The sequence below is a fragment of the Alosa sapidissima genome, chromosome 2 (assembly GCF_018492685.1).
Source record: "Alosa sapidissima isolate fAloSap1 chromosome 2, fAloSap1.pri, whole genome shotgun sequence".
Classification (NCBI taxonomy): Eukaryota; Metazoa; Chordata; class Actinopteri; order Clupeiformes; family Clupeidae; genus Alosa; species Alosa sapidissima.
Window position 1 is genome coordinate 42,713,073 of NC_055958.1, and position 17,500 is coordinate 42,730,572.

General features: G+C 41.8%; 1 protein-coding gene across 3 annotated transcripts in view; it reads left to right on the top strand.

Annotated features, from left to right (window-relative positions):
* LOC121703669 (TBC1 domain family member 8) overlaps positions 1–17,500 on the top strand; it is a 47,605-nt gene that overhangs the window by 16,674 nt on the left and 13,431 nt on the right. For all 3 annotated transcript variants that reach the window (XR_006029984.1, XR_006029978.1, XM_042084279.1), the window contains exons 9-16: positions 1,700–1,850; positions 4,811–5,025; positions 5,213–5,330; positions 6,541–6,826; positions 7,863–7,971; positions 10,780–10,878; positions 16,332–16,400; positions 16,652–16,874. Coding sequence is in view for 1 of the 3 variants with exons in the window: in XM_042084279.1 (XP_041940213.1) it covers positions 1,700–1,850; positions 4,811–5,025; positions 5,213–5,330; positions 6,541–6,826; positions 7,863–7,971; positions 10,780–10,878; positions 16,332–16,400; positions 16,652–16,874 (1,270 nt within the window). In the remaining 2 variants the exon portion in view is untranslated. The remainder of the gene's footprint in view (positions 1–1,699; positions 1,851–4,810; positions 5,026–5,212; positions 5,331–6,540; positions 6,827–7,862; positions 7,972–10,779; positions 10,879–16,331; positions 16,401–16,651; positions 16,875–17,500) is intronic.

Consider the following 17,500-nt stretch of genomic DNA (forward strand, 5'->3'; position numbering starts at 1 on the left):
AATCATTTCCAACCGGCGACAGCACGCGAAACCTTTCCTCCAAACAGTGATTTTTATATAGTGAATGTGCAGTTAATAGCAGTTATTTCAGGAGTAATCGTGTAAATAATAGTGTTTTGGTATTGAATGTTATATTTACCATTGTGTATTTTATATCGTGTGTGTGTGAAAGCGGTTAACATTGTGCAGTGCTTTGTATCTGACTGCCATCCTGATGCATGGACCGGTGCATGGTCTGCCCTTGGACCACCATATTCAGTTTATTAACTTGCTGTGAATTATTACACAAAATGTTCATTAAATGTACGAAGAAGCATTTCTAGGTTAATGATTGATGATATGACTCGTACAGTATGAAGGCTACAGTAGCCTAGCTAATGTTAACTAGCATTACCAACCTCCCTGCAAAACTTACCACACAACTTTGTAGGTTTGATAGGTCTTGTCCCTCATGCTGGCCCTTACAAAACCCACAAGCTGACCCTCGACACACAACAGTCAATAATGTGACCCGATTTGAAGTGGTTTTCACCCCTTTGGACACTCTTAATTTCGTCCTTGAAACAGTGAAATATTCACGGGGGCATGGAAGGTTTGCTAACCATTTTACTGCAGTGTCTAGCCGGTGGTAGCATCCAGCTTGTGCTATCAGCTAGTTAGCTAGTTCAAAGGTTTAAGTACTTAATGGGGATATAACTTGGAGGGCTTTTTATGCCTCGACTAAGTTGATGTTTCCTATCAACAACAATTCATGTTCATAGAAACAAGGTCACTAAAACATAATATATTTCATACCTGTGTTGCAGCATGTAGGCTAATGTTAGCAGCATTATAATGACATTCTAATGTCTGAAAGGCTAATGATTAGCCTACCTGAAAAGTTAAGTGTTCAAACTAGCATTTGCAGTGTTCTTTTTGATGGTGTATTGGCCCTGACTAAGTTCGTGTGATGTATCAACAAGGATTGTGGTTTTTATAAGTACCAATGTTTGTCTATAGAAAGTTTATTCACATTAAGATTTTCGCCATAGGCAGTAAAAGACTCCGCCATCTTTGTCAATAATTTTCGCTGATAAAGTTTCAAACAGACCTTTCCACCAATCAGAGGCATCACTGTGGGATTGTTCAGGATTGTGGGTAATGAAGTACTTATCCAAGACATCGCGAATAAAAGACATTTATTACAAAACGAGGTTAGTGCCCCGTGAACTTTTTGGCGTCTATATGAGCATACACAATCGCTTAGTACAGCCGTAGCTGGTTTTGAGTCTACCGTGTGCAGTTAAGTTTTTATGGCTTATACCTGAATTGATGGAGAAATTGTATTGAATTCTTACTTCCGGAAACTCCTGTGGGCGGGACTGTGATGCTCTATACACACACAATACATGTATTACATGTTGTGTGTGTGTGTGTGTTTGTGTGTATGTGTGATTATATTGTGTCTTTGTGTGCATTGTGTGGTGTATTTGTCTGTATTGTGTGTTTGTGTGTGTGTGTGTGTGTGTGATTGTATTGTGTATTTGTGTGTGTGTGTGTGTGTGATTGTATTGTGTGTGTGTGTGTGTGTGTGTGTGTATGTGATTGTATTGTGTATTTGTGTGTGTGTGTGATTGTATTGTGTATTTGTGTGTGTGTGTGTGTGTGTGTGTGTGTGATTGTATTGTGTATTTGTGTGTGTGTGTGTGTGTGTGTGCAGGTGGAGGAGCGGCGCAAGGAGGTGTTGTGGGACGGGCGCTTTGAGGAGTTTGGCCGCGGCGTGCACATGTTCCGCACCGCCTGCCTGCACAAGCTGGTTGCTATGGGGATCCCAGAGTCACTCAGGGGAGAGCTGTGGCTCACACTCTCAGGTGCGCATCACCATGGAAACCTAGGGGGTGGCCAAGGGAAAGGAGATTCAGGAAAACTTGTGTGAGTGTGTGTGTGTGTGTGTGTGTGTGTTTGCATATGAGTGTGTGTGTGTGTGTGTGTGTGTGTGTGTGTGTTTGCATATGAGTGAGTGTGATTGTGTGTGTGTTTGCATATTAGTGTGTGTGTGTGTGTGTGTGTCTGTGTGTGTGTTTCAGAGGAGGCTCCTTCATTGAGGAAAGGGAGGAACACCCTCCCTTAAAATTTCAGAGAAAAATAAAAAATATATAAAGTGAATTACTATTCTGATAAATTACTGTTAAAATTACTATTTGAATGAACAAAAATTGTTCCCCTAGGTCAAAATGCCAACAGCGCCCCCTATCGCAATTGAAAATTACTGTATGGAGGAGCTTCCTCCCCAAGCCCCTCATTGAAGTCCATTATAAACTCCTCAGGACCCCAGTGGCTCGCCCACTTAGCTATTACAACCTGTCTTTAAATTATAGCGATTTGGCTTTAAAAATCAATAGCATGTTACAAATAACCACAGTTAAGGTCTATTTCTTAATGATAAATAGTTACATGTGTCTATTTTTAGTATTATAGACTTTTCTGCAAATGTATTACATTGAGCAAAACCTCCAGACATCTGGAAAACAGTATTTCATAATAAGACCTACATATCTTTCCTGACTTCCCAGACCTACATTTACATTTATTTACATTTATTATTTTAGCAGACACTATTATTCAAAGTGACTTTTTTATTTCAATTATATTACAAGTACATTGTCCCTGGAGCAATTCGGGGTTAAGTGCTCAAATGCACAATGGTGGAAGACAAGAATTGAACCCACAACTTTTCTGGCTATTAAATGCCTCCCTGCTGTTCCAGGAGAGAGAGAGAGAGAGGGAGAGAGAGAGGGAGAGAGAGAGGGAGAGAGAGAGAGGGGGAGAGAGGGAGAGAGGGAGAGAGGGAGAGAGAGAGAGAGGGGGAGAGAGAGAGAGAGAGGGGGGAGAGAGAGGGGGAGAGAGAGAGAGAGGGGGGGGAGAGAGGGAGAGAGAGAGAGAGAGAGCCTCGCTCCTTAGGTCAGGCCACCCATGAGAATGTCAGAACAGCTTTTATTGCACAACATTGCCAGTTACATAGTACATACTGCTGCTTTAAATGCTACATAGTACATACTGCTGCTTTAAATGCTACATAGTACATATTGCTGCTTTAAATGCTACATAGTACATACTGCTGCTTTAAATGTGTCTGGGTAGGTGGCCGACATACTCTATTGTTCACATTTGCCACCAACACCATCACAACTTTACATTTGCCACCAACACCATCACAACTACAACTTTACATTTGCCACCAACACCATCACAACTTCACATTTGCCACCAACACCATCACAACTACAACTTCACATTTGCCACCAACACCATCACAACTACAACTTTACATTTGCCACCAACACCAATCAAGCGCACCTTCCTTCCTCCGTTATTTTTTAACCACCAGCCGCCACTGGTGTGTTTGCATATGAGTGTGTGTGTGTGAGTTTGCATATGAGTGTGTGTGTGTGAGTTTGCATATGAGTGCGTGTGTGTGTTTGTTTGCATATGAGTGTGTGTGTGTGTGTTTGTTTGCATATGAGTGTGTGTGTGTGTGTGTTTGCATATGAGTGTGTGTGTGTGTGTGTGTTTGTTTGCATATGAGTATGTGTATGTGTGTGTGTGTGTGTGTGTGTGTTTGTTTGCATATGAGTGTGTGTGTGTGTGTGTTTGCATATGTGTGTGTGTGTGTGTGTGTGTGTGTGTGTGTGTGTGTGTGTGTTTGTTTGCATATGAGTGTGTGGGCTGCACTGTACTGTACCTTCTGTTCTCTCAGTTCCTCCTCAGATCTGTGGGTGGATGTGTTGGTGTGTGCTGGGTTTTGTGTGTGTGTGTATGTGTTGGTGTGTGCTGGGTTGTGTGTGTGTGTGTGTGTGTATGTGTTGGTGTGTGCTGGGTTTTGTGTGTGTGTGTGTGTGCGTGTGCGTGTGTGTGTATGTTGGTGTGTGCTGGGTTGTGTGTGTGTGCGTGTGTGTATGTTGGTGTGTGTATGTTGGTGTGTGCTGGGTTTTGTGTGTGTGTGTGTGTGTGTGTGTGTGTGCTGCAGCTGTGTTGCACTCTATAGATTGTTTATATGAGTGTTCTGTGCACCAATGTGTGTGTGCATGTGTGTGTGCACCAGTGTGTGTGTGCATGTGGTTTATAGTGTGTGTGTGTGAGTGTGTGTGTGTGTGTGTGTGCGTGTGTGTGTGTGTGGTTTATAGTCAAGAATGTAAACTGGCCTCATCCAGATAGAACAGGGTGACATACAGACATACAGTGATTAAAGAGCAATAAAACGACAGATAGAACAGGGTGACATACACTAATTAAAGAGCAATAGAATGACAGATAGAACAGGGTGACATACACTAATTAAAGAACAATAGAACGACAGATAGAACAGGGTGACATACAGTAATGTGAGAGCAATAGAACAGGGTGACATACACTAATTAAAGAGCAATAGAACGACAGATAGAACAGGGTGACACTAATTAAAGAGCAATAGAACGACAGATAGAACAGGGTGACATACACTAATTAAAGAGCTACAGGGTGACATACACTAATTAAAGAGCAATAGAACGGCAGATAGAACAGGGTGGCATACACTAATTAAACAGCAATAGAACAGGGTGACATACACTAATTAAAGAGCAACAGGGTGACATACACTAATTAAAGAGCAATAAAACGACAGATAGAACAGGGTGACATACACTAATTAAAGAGCAATAGAACAACAGATAGAACAGGGTGACATACACTAATTAAAGGATTAGACATATGGAAGTCACTTTGACACATTAAAAATGTCTGCTAAATTGATACATGTTATTAATGACTTCTGCTGCCTGTGGAAACGCAGACGCAAGCTCCGAGATGGCAGCTCACCCCGGGTACTACGCCGAGCTGGTGGAGCGCTCGCTGGCAGAGATCACCGTGGCGACGGACGAGATCGAGCGGGATCTGCACAGGTCACTCCCGGAACACCCGGCCTTCCAGAGCGAGAGTGGAATCAACGCACTCCGCAGAGTTCTGAGGGCCTACGCACATCACAACACACACATCGGCTACTGCCAGGTACACACACACACACACACACCCTCTCACACACACACTCTCTCACACACACACCCTCTCTCACACACACACACACACCCTCTCTCACTCACACACACACACACACACCCTCTCACACACACACACCCTCTCTCTCTCACACACACACACACACACACCCTCTCTCACACTTTTTTGTGCCCTGTAGTCCATGAACATCTTGGCGTCGGTGCTGCTGCTGTACGCTAAGGAGGAGGAGGCCTTCTGGCTACTGGTCACCGTGTGTGAGAGGATGCTGCCCGACTACTTCAACCGCCAGGTCATAGGTGTGTAGGTGTGTGTGTGTGTGTGTGTGTGTGTGTGTGTGTGAGAGGATGCTGCCCGACTACTTCAACCGCCAGGTCATAGAGGTGTGTGTGTGTGTGTGTGAGAGGATTCTGCCCGACTACTTCAACCGCCAGGTCATAGGTGTGTGTGTGTGTGTGTGTGTGAGAGGATGCTGCCCAACTACTTCAACCAACAAGTCATAGGTGCGTGTGTGCGTGTGTGTGTGTGTGTCCTGGTCAGGTGCTCAGGTGGACCAGTCGGTGTTTGAGGAGCTGTTGCGTGAGCGTGTTTAAGCAATATACAGGGTTCCTGCGGGGTCTTAAAAAGCCTTAAAAAGCCTAAAATTCAGAACTTTTTTTTTTTCTTGGACTTAAATTGAAGCTTATAACAGGGTTCCCGCGGGGTCTTAAAAAGCCTAACATTCAGAACTTTAAATTTAAGGCCTAAAGACGTCTTAAAAACGGCCGGATTTTCATTCCGAGGTCTTAGAATTCATTTAGTCTAAAAATATTCTACCATCGTTCATTTCCAGAAACGCTGGCCGCAGAAAGTTATTACAAAGTAGCAAAAAAGTATTGAGTCGTAGCTTGCAAAGCAGAGCTCTAGCGTCTTTGCTACCATTGTAACAAAACCAGCAGAATGCTCAGAACATTGGTTCAGTGTGTTGTAGTTCTTTCTGGGGGATATTGGTGTTGGTACGTAGCCTACGCAGTGATAAATCTACAAATACCGTGATAAATGCAATACCTGCCCGCAAAATACATCTGCGTCTCCTCAGAATTTGTTAAAGTTCGGCTACATGTGGAAAATGGGAAAGTGTAGGCCTACTTTCAACAAGACATGGCTAGATCCAGTGATGCCAGTAACGCATTACTCTATTATGACCATTTTTTTCGGTAACGAGTCTAATGCGCTACTATTTCTAGCAATCAGATTAAAGTTACTTATCCAAGTCACTGTGCGTTAGGCCTACTATTCTTGTCATTTACCTTAGTAAAAGATATATTCTTTGCTTTTTTCTTGTCTCGGGGATTAACACTCACGTTTTCAGCATGATGACTCACGTGTACAGTAATACCACGCAGCAACACAAACATAAACAACAATAGAGGGAGGAGAGAGATGCGCATTTTAGCTATAGGCGTTGTATAGCGTATATATATTATGTGTGTGTGTGTGTGTGTGGTGTGTGTGTGTGTGTATGTCCAGGTGCTCAGGTGGACCAGTCTGTGTTTGAGGAGCTGTTGCGTGAGCGTGTTCCGGAGCTGTGTGTGAGCGTTCCGGATGTGTGTGCGCTGGCGTCGGTCTCGTTGTCATGGTTCCTGACGCTGTTCCTGAGCGCGCTGCCGCTGGCCAGCGGAGTGTGTGTGCTGGACGCCTTCTTCTGCCGTGGCGCTCGGGTCATCTTCCAGCTGGCCCTCGCCGTGCTGCACGCCAACACACACACACTCGCCGCCAGCACCGATGAGGGCCACGCACTCATGATCCTCAGCAGGTACACACACACACACACCAACACAGACACACGTAGACACACACACACAAACACAGACATACGTACACACACACACACACACTCACACACACACACACACACACACACACACTTGGGCTGTCACTTTTGTGAAAAAATCCTGTTCGATTTTTGAGACATAAGTGTTCATTGAATCGATTGTAAAATCGATTTTTTATGTCTAAAGACGTTTCCATTTTCAACGCCAAATATAGGCCAATCCACAAACAACTAACAGGCATTAGGAAGAAATGTAAAGAGGGGGCTTGTAGACGCAGCAATATGTCTGATCATTTATTGGCGTGAAGTTTCGTGCACAATGACAAAAAGGAGTGCAACATTCTCGAAAAACAATAAGCCGAGTATACTGCCATTACATCAGTGACAAACATTACTGCAGGCTTCAACGTAGCTGTGTTTACGATTAGAAATGTCAAACAAATTTCGCCTACATAGAACTCGATTGCACAGTTTGCATAGCCTACCGCTTTGTTCTTCTCCATAGTTTGATATACCAAAAATCCGAAGTACTTCCACATCGAACTCCTCAAGTTTTTAGGGCCCATCACTCGTCTCTCTACATGTCGCACAGCGTTGTCCTCCATTTTTTGGCAAAACACGAGCAGCACAGCAGCTGATTGAAACAGCTGTTTCCGGTGCGTAAAATTGGTGGGAATTTTCTTTTTAGCTTTCGCTTACTGCACTTCAGAATTCTTTTATATTCTTATATTCTTGTATGTGAATTTTGTTACATCTATCTTTTTGATTTGTTTAATTCGTTTAAAATTAATAGTGTACATATTTGGTTAAAATCGATTCCCTATTTTAGTTTTCGAAACTTGTGTTGTTTGGTCCAATCGATTGTGCAATCGATTTTCAAACGTAAAGTGACAGCCCTAACACACACACACACAGACACTGGCCAGCAGCACCGACAAGGGACACGCTCTCATGATCCTCACCTGTGTGTGTGTGTGTGTGTGTGCGCGTGCGTGCGTGCGTGCGTGCGTGCGTTCAGTTTCCTGGAGCAGGTCAAGCATGATGAAGAGGACTGTGTGTGTGCTGAGGCAGCAGCCGGCTCAGCTGAACACACACACATCACGACCCTACTCAAAGAGGCCTATGAGGTAAGTGTGTGTGTGAGTGTAATCTAGCGATTTTTTATTTATTTATTTATTTTTTTTGTTTGTTTAGTCTAAAGATACATTTTTCGATTAATCTAACCATTAATTTGTCCATTCACAATTATTTTCCTATTCCCAAAATACCCAACACACAAACACACACACATGCACACCCTGTTTTCATAGGAAACACAACATATTATATTTCACAGTTAACACACTGTTATGAATCCAATAAATATGAAAATGGAAACACAACATAAGAACGGCCCAGGAGTCAGGGATAAGAAAAATATAATTATTTTTTTATTTTGGACAAACCGAGAACTCGGCAACGATGCCAATGCTTCGAAAGCACCATAATAAATAAAAACAGATTCTAGCAAGCTTCCTAACCTTCTAGTACTTTTAAGAAAATTCTACCTTACCTCCTCGAAATAAAAATGCGTGAGTCTTCCGCACGGCTTACCTTCTATACTAACGTCCAACTATATAAAGTGTGAAAACAAACAAAACAAATCACCGGCCCGTCACCAGTTACAATAGTCGTTCGAAAAACGAGAAAAAGAAAAGACAATTTTGAGCAGAGTAGCGAAACGGAGACGATAGAATCAGCGGTCTGTAAACGGCGTGTGATCCGAGATCGAGCTGCAGCCATGTTGGATAAGGTGGCTTTTATAGGCAGGCTAACTCGCAGACGCCAGCACACCTGCACACAATAAGGGTAATGACCGGTAGAGAGAATGCAGGCAGAGGGTGAGACTAGGACAGCAAAGTAGGCTACACAGGGGCACGTAACACACACACACACACACATTGCAAATGAATAATCAGCATTAGCCAAATTAGCATTTTCAGCCCAAATGTTCTCTAGGCCTGAGAGAGGTGTCTCATAAGACATGACTTTGGAGTAAAAGCATCTTCTAAGACAACGAGGGTTTCAAGCATCTTCTAAGACAACGAGGGTTTCAATCAGAGTGGTAGAGAAAACCTATGGCTCTGGTTTCATTCTTCACATAAGCTAATAAGCTAACATGCTAACATTAGGTTGACTGATGGACGGCAAATTTGACCAATAGCAGACATTTCCTCTTCAGCATAAGACAACATGACCTCTTCAAATATTTTGATATATTGAAACTGATCCATGACTGTCTTCAGTGTACTGTGGCTTGAATTCAGTGCATGGGGGTCGTTGGACAAACCGTCTGACAGTAGAGCATGGTGGTGCACAAGTCATGTTATGGGGATGTTTCTCATACTGTGGTGTTGGACCTATTTATCACACACCAGAGATCATGGATCAGTTTCAATACATCAAAATATTTGAAGAGGTCATGTTGTCTTATGCTGAGGAGGAAATGCCTTTAAAATGGGTGTTTCAACAAGACAATGACCCAAAACACACCAGTAAGCGAGCAAAGTCTTGGTTCCAGACTAACAAGATTGACGTTATGGAGTGGCCAGCCCGATCCCCAGACCTCAATCCTATTGAACATTTTTGGGGTGACATCAAAAATGTGGTTTCTGGGGCAAAACCCAGAAATGCAGAGGAATTGTGGAATGTAGTTCAATCGTCCTGGGCTGGAATACCTGTTCACAGGTGCCAGTAGTTGGTCGACTCCATGCAACAAAGATGTGAAGCAATTCTCAGAAATAATGGTAATGCAACTAGATATTAGTGCAGTAATTCAAAGTAAAGCAAAATATTGAGACATTTTTCAGTTTATACAGTAAATGTTTGAGTTTGTAAAGAAAAATGCAAACACTGCTATTTTTTGAACAGCCTATCACAAACTTGATCAATTTTGGTCATGTTTTGATTTGAAATTGAATGTGCAGTGTTCCCAATGCATTGATATTATGGAATTAACAACTATTCTAAGGATTTTGAGCTTTATTCACTTTTTAAAACACACTGCTATTATTCTCCACATAACTGTACATTAGTCCACAAGGACATTTTAACATATAGATCACATGAGTTGAGAGGTAATTAATACAATCTTTTAATTTCAAATTTTATTGCCAGAATAACATTTTGTGTCAAATGTATTTGAACAATGTGCACATTTCCCACATCTGTAATTGCCATACACCTGTTGAGTGTGTGTGTGTGTGTGTGTGTGTGTGTTTCCCACATCTGTAATCTATGTACCTGTTAGGCAAGCCAGTTCTTCCTGGGGGATTCCTGAAATGTGGAGCTGACCACCACATCTTTAATGTTTTGCGTCTTTTAAAACAGAAGCGACGTTTTAAAGACAATGACAACTAGTTATGACATGTATGACAACTAATTATGACGATGACAACTAGTTATGACATGTATAACAAACACGTTGAAATCAGGCCCATTTGTTTTATGGGGTAAGACTATTCAGCAGTGTACCAGTATAGTGCATTTTGACCCACAGGACACTAAAATTAAAAAAACAGCCATTTGTACAAAATCAGTTGCATGGATGTACAAAAGCTGTTTGCTCAAAATGGGGAGAAACTGCTTCAATAAGTGATGATGATACGGAGTTGGAATTTCAATTCTGATCTGAGTGTCAGTAATGTGCCAAAGCACCTGAGAAAAACTGTGAAAAAGGCTGTGCCACACATCTCTCAAAGGGTGTGTGTGTGTGTGTGTGTGTGTGTGTGTGTGTGTGTGTTTGTAACTGTTTTTGTGTGTGTGTATAATTGTGTTAATTTGTGTGTGTGTGTGTGTGTGTATAATTGTGTTAATGTGTGTGTGTGTGTGTGTGTGTGTGTGTGTGTGTATAATTGTGTTAATTTGTGTGTGTGTGTGTGTGTGTGTGTGTGTAGAGATTTGGTGATATCAGCGCTAAGCAGCTGGAAAGGCTGCGGTGTCGTCATCGTATCCAGGTGCTGCAGTCACATGAGGACACCATCAAAGAGAACGCTGTGAGTACAAACACACACACACACGCACACACACACACACACTAGTGTTGCACGGTCCGGGGGGGGGGTTCGGGGGTTCCATGTTCCGTGTTGTGCATGCATTACTTGAAAAGAACTAGCTCCAGTTATGTATGAACAGTGAAGGTAACGAACTCTTAAAAATGTGAAAAACGTGAACTTGAAGAAGTGAAAATTGAACAATATGAACTATGAAAATTGAACAACTTGAAGCTACATCTATCATGTGTGAACATGCTTAACAAAATATGGTAACAAAACATGGGAGCTAAACGTGCATTACGAATATAATCAGTGGGAGCCCTGTGCTTGTTTCCCTGCAACAAGAAGCTTCCATCTGGGGGTGATGGAAGACAGTGACACCCTCAGTGTGTTTGAAATGTCGAGTGCGCAATTTGGTCTTAGTTGCAGTCATTGCCGAAAACCCGGCCTCGCATTGATACGTGGTGGGAAATGGTAGCAATGTTTTCAGCGCTTTTATGGCTATCTCGGGATATTCTGCTTTGGTTTTCATCCAAAAACCCGCCAGAGAGGTTTCCTTATACACACTCTTAAGACCACCCTCATTTGCAATTTCGATCAACTGCTCTTCCTCCTGCGCTGACAAGTTAGGACTATTCGGGATATTGACAAATGGGTTGCGGACCCACTCATTGGTTTGCCGTGGATCTTTGAAGGATGGGAAGTAACGCTCAAACTCATTTGAGAGCGCAACAGGGTGATCGCGCACCAGCTGCGATAGAAAGGGCCCTGCCTCAGTCTCTCCCAAAACCCCCACTACTGTTTGGAACATATCAAATACACCCCGGTCCACTCGTCGTCCCCACAAATCAAGCTTGGCTTTAAATGCAGCGACTTTATCTGCCAGTTTTAAGGCAGTCGTCATTCTCCCCTGCAGTGACAGGTTGAGGTCATTAAGCAACCCGAATATGTCACACAGCCCATACAAAAATGTGATATATGGCAATATATGAACATATATGTCAAATAACAGGGACTTATAATTTTACTTATATGGACATATATGTGATTCAAATATTTATGTCAAACATATATTCAAAGCTATATGTCCATACATGCATACAAAATATTTTAATTTCCCATATAAGATGCTATATATCTTCATATACTAGATCCAATTATTTGTTTTCCAAATATATGGAGAAGTTTATGTGTGAATATGTGACAGACTTATATGTAGTCTCTATGTATGGTGGCATACATATCCATACACTAGATTCCACTACTTATTTTCTAAATATATGGAGAACTTTATGTGTGAATATGTGGCAGACATATTTGTAGTCTCCATATATGGTGGCATACATATCCATACACTAGATTACATTACTTATTTTCCAAATGGAGAACAGTGTGAATATATTTGTTTATGTCTTGGCGTCACAGATAAGGTGTCGACTATGCTGCCTTATGTGTCAATGTTTTGTGTGGAGCGCTTTGGGTTGCACTATGTGCATGAAAAATGTGTGAGGCCAAAGCTACTTTAAATATAACGGATGCTTATCGCATCTTGATATGCGCATGCGCACACAGCAATACCCATCCCCCACCCTGGACTGACATTTGAACTCCAACCACGGTGACTTCAACCGTCACTTTTTGTCATGCATCCGACTGTGTAGCCTAAGCTGTACAAACTCTGCTGTCATCATATCCAAGGTAAGAAAGCCTTTAGTAAACGGGAATCAGTTATAAAATATTGTTTTTATAATGTAATGTTAACCAAATCCGTTTGTTAACAGTCTAACCATCATGTTACAATTAGCTAATGTTAATGTTATCAATTAGCTATCGATAATGTTAGCGAGCTAATATTGCTAACGTTAGCGATGTTAGCTGTTAATGTTAACTTTTCCATTAACTAACTTTACCATTATGTGGAATATCTAAAATGGTAGTTAACATCATATCCAACAACAAGCCTGTCTGAGATGTCGTTATGAATATAAGTTTTAGTTTGAATGAAATATCAGGTGTGAGTAAGTTAGCTAACCTAGCTATAGCAGCTAACTTATATTTAAAGTGGCTGCTAAAAACCATGCAGGCTAACGTGAATGTTAGTAGGCCTAAATGGATCTTTAGTTTGTGAAGGGTAGTGTTAAGCCATCCTTACAACAGAAGACTTTGAAGATTTGGGAAAGATTCTTGAAAGATACTCTTTTGAATAAAGCTTGAATGGGGGGCATTAGTTAAAAGACTCCAATCTTTCAAGAATCTTTCCCAAATCTTGCCAAAGTATTCTGATGTATGGATCATTAGGCTACATGTTCTTCATCTCATAGCCCTTATTTAAGCTTACTTGTGCCTTATTAAAGATGCATGTGAAGGTAGTAGTGCTTCAGTGATGGTCTTTTCATGTTATGTGTGTTTTACAGCATATTAATCTTCTCTGTTCCCTGTTTGCAGGTGGTGATTTGTGAGGACTGCTGCCCTGAGAACACAGAGTACATTCTGCATATGCCAAATCAATGTGTGCCACTTCCATAAAGGGGAAAAAAGTTTCTACCTGGAGAGTGTACTCACTGTTTGTGTGGAAAAACTAAACTTTAATAAAAGGTTAAACAAATATTTTGTGTGTTTTCTTTGGAACATCAACAATGTTATATTTCTGATACAGATATTGTGACATATTTCTATAAATGTGACATAGCAGAACATTACATACATTTTGCAATATATTTACCTTATATGAGTGCAAATATATGTCCATAGACATATATTTGCAATATATTGGTATCCCTAGTATGCGTACAAATACATAACTTATCATATATTAACATATATGCAACTAACATATATTTGTAATATATTTGTATATCTGGGAAAATATATGTGACATATATAAAAACGGCCAATTTTGCTATATTTTGAAATATATTTGACATGTATGTGTATATATGTGACTTATATGTGTGAAGCATACATTGACATATACATAATATATGTGATTTACATATATTGCCATATATCACATTTTTGTATGGGAGGTAAGCGAGTTTTGACACCCTCATCACTAAAATATGCTTCCCCAATAGTAAAGGGCTTCTTAGATTTAGCAATCCGACTAGCCACTATGAGGCTTTTAGCGCAGCCACGTTCACCGATGTGGTTGCTTTACGCACTAGTTTTTTGTCCTTCTTGCTCGCGTTTCTTACGCTCAAAGAACTCAAGGGGTTTGTCTTTAAGTGTAGGATGCTTGGACTCTAGATGTCGAATTAGCTTTGATGGTTTCATTGCTTCGTTTGACAACTTATCGCCAAATACCACACATAAAGGACTTGGTGCATGCGAGTCACCGGTCTCTGCAAAACCATATTTTAAATATGACTCGTCATATTTCGTATTGAATGACCCCTTCTTTTTCTTTGAGGTATCTGGGTCACCATCGTCAGTGAGTATTATTGTGAATGTGACATTATTGCGAATTATTGCGAGTTTATTTAGTTTGCATGCATTTTTTAAACTCTTGTCGTAGGCTACGGCCTGGTTAGGAATGTCCCGCGGCCCGGTGGTTGGGGACCGCTGGTCTAGATTGCTGGCACTCTAGGACAAAGCTCCCGAAAACAGCTTGGCATTCAATGAGTTAATGTAGACTATAGTAACAAGCAAATGTAGACTATGATGGCCTAGACATGTTGCTATCAACAACAAAAATAGTTTTAAACAATTAGGCTACTTAAACAACGTAACTGAGTCACTCATCAAGAGTGTGATAGACGCTACCGTCGTCGTTGTATGCGTTCATTTTTGCATGTTCCGGTTCGTAAGAAAAATCCCTATGCACGATTGAATGGGGTTTCAGGAATCATAAAAAATGATGCCCTAACTGCTCGCGAGTCGCGTGCATATCCTCTTAATAAAATCAGCGTGTAGGTTGTCTCCCTGAGGACTTTAGATCTGCTACTGTATATCGCTAAACGCAAGCATTCATCAGTGTATTTAAATTAGCTAGGCTGTGTACCAAAATGACATTTTACCGTGAGTCGAAGATCTGTAGCTGCTAAACAGTGTTGTAACTTAAATCTGCGTGTACAAAACCGCTTGGAGCTCCAGTGGAATTTTGATTTCACAACGAGAATTCTCAGTCTAGCCGTTGATGTGTCGACGGAATAGGCATCAGCACCAACCTCTGATCAAGGTGTCAGTTTGAAAGTTTGTAGTGCTGCGAGGGAGAACGTGCACACGCAAGGGGCGCAGTTGAGCAGCTGCGGCTATCTGAATGGTCTGAACACAGAAGAGCAAGTGGCTTTGATAAAATGGCCCATTATTTGACATACCGGTATTACGATATTGTCTCAACTGCATATCTTTTTCAAAAATATATCGGTCGTAGTCGTAATACCGATATATCGCCCAGCCCTAGGATAGGCTACCCGAAATGCGCTAATTAAAGCACACAGCATATAATACCACCAAAGCGTGTTGAGTCCTAATAATAATAGCGGCTTATTGTTACGTGGTAGCAAATCATGTTATCAAAGAAATAGACGTAGGTTAATGTAGGAATGCACACAGACATATTGCAACAGGTAATGGTGTAGGCCTATCTGACGAAGACCTGAGTGGTTGGAACGTCGTACTTGTACACTGGGCGCAAAGAAGACTATCCTCACATTTTTCCCTTTGCAACTGTCAAAGAAATCCCATGAACACGGGAAGGCCTAGGGAAGCATATACTGTACATCAGAAGGGCCTAAAGATTTGGCCCCTCTGCATAGCATTCAGTGATTTACATGCAGTAATTTCAACACTGACCTTGATCTAGCCTAGTTTGGCTATTTAAAGCTACTTTATTGCCAAAACACAACACAATGTAAATGAACTATAACAAACAATAAAGGACTTAATCACACAAAGTATGCCTACTATTTTACTGACTATAAAAAAATAATAATTATGTAGGAAGTTTAGAAGTTTAGAACCCAGAATTGACCTGCACACTACAAAAGTGCACTGAATTCAACACAAATGACTCAATACACTTGGAGGAGATATGAGTCCTTTTTTCCCCTAGATATCTTAGGATTTCGCCGTAATATCGTTTCAGTATCGAGCATCATGATATTTATGGCAGGTATCGTATCGAAGTCATAATTTTGGTATTGTAACACACACACACACACACACACACTGACACACACACACACACACACACACACACCCACCCACACACACCCACACTGTGATGCTCCGGCAAATGGAGATTTGCGACTTGCCGAACGTATAGGTACACACCCTCTTAAGTTTTGCCGTTTCATGACTTACACATACACACACACACACACACACTTTGTCTATCTCTCTTTCTGTCACACACATACACACACACACACAGACACACACACACACACACACACACACACACACACACACATATGTTGCTTAATGTTTAATGTGTGTGTGTGTGTGTGTAGCTCAGGTTGGTGACCCCTGAAGTATCTCTATCTGCTGAGGAGCTTTCAGAACTCTACGACTTCATCAAGGTGTGTTTCTCTCTGTGAATGTGTGTGTGTGTGTGTGTGTGTGTGTGTATGTGTGTGTGTGTGTGTGAGAATATGTGAATGAGTGTGTGTGTGTGTGTTGGAGGGATTTTTCTATATGGTTTCTGTGTGTGGTTTCTACAGGTTTCTGTGTGTGTGTGTGTGTGTGGGGGGGGGGGGGGGACCTGTTTCTGACCTGTTGCTTGTGTGTGTGTGTTTCTGTGTGTGTGTGTGTGTGTGTGTGTGTGCATCAGACTGAGCATCTGATCAGTGTATACTGGGGAGATGGTGTGTGTGTGTCGGGTGTGTGTAGTGAGGGCTACCAGCTGGACCTGCCTCAGTTCAAGAGTGTGTACTCGGCACTGTCGCCGTGGCAAGAGGGCGCACACACGGATACGGTTGCTAGGCGCACCTTCACATTGCTGGACCAGAATCAGAGAAACCTGCTGACCTTCACACAGATCACTCACTGGCTGGGTAACACACACACACACACACACACACACACGTACACATGTATACACACACACACACACACACACACACACACACACACACACACGTATACATACACATGTATACACACACAAACACATACACACGTATACACACACACACACACACACACACACATGTATACATACACATGTATACACACACAAACACATACACACGTATACACACACACACACACACACACACACACATGTATACATACACATGTATACACACACACACGTACACACATGTACACACACACACATGTATACATACATACACACACACACACACACACACACACTCTCACCTGCTGACCTTTACACAGATCACTCACTGGATGGGTAACACACACACACACACACACACACACACACACACACACACATGTATACATACACACACACACACATGTGTACACACACACACACACATGTATACATGTACACACACACACACACACACACACACACACACACACACACACATATATGTACACACACACACACACACGTACACACACACACACACATGTACACACACACACATGTACAGACTCTCACCTGCTAACATTCACATAAGCGCTTTCAGACATACGTATAAGA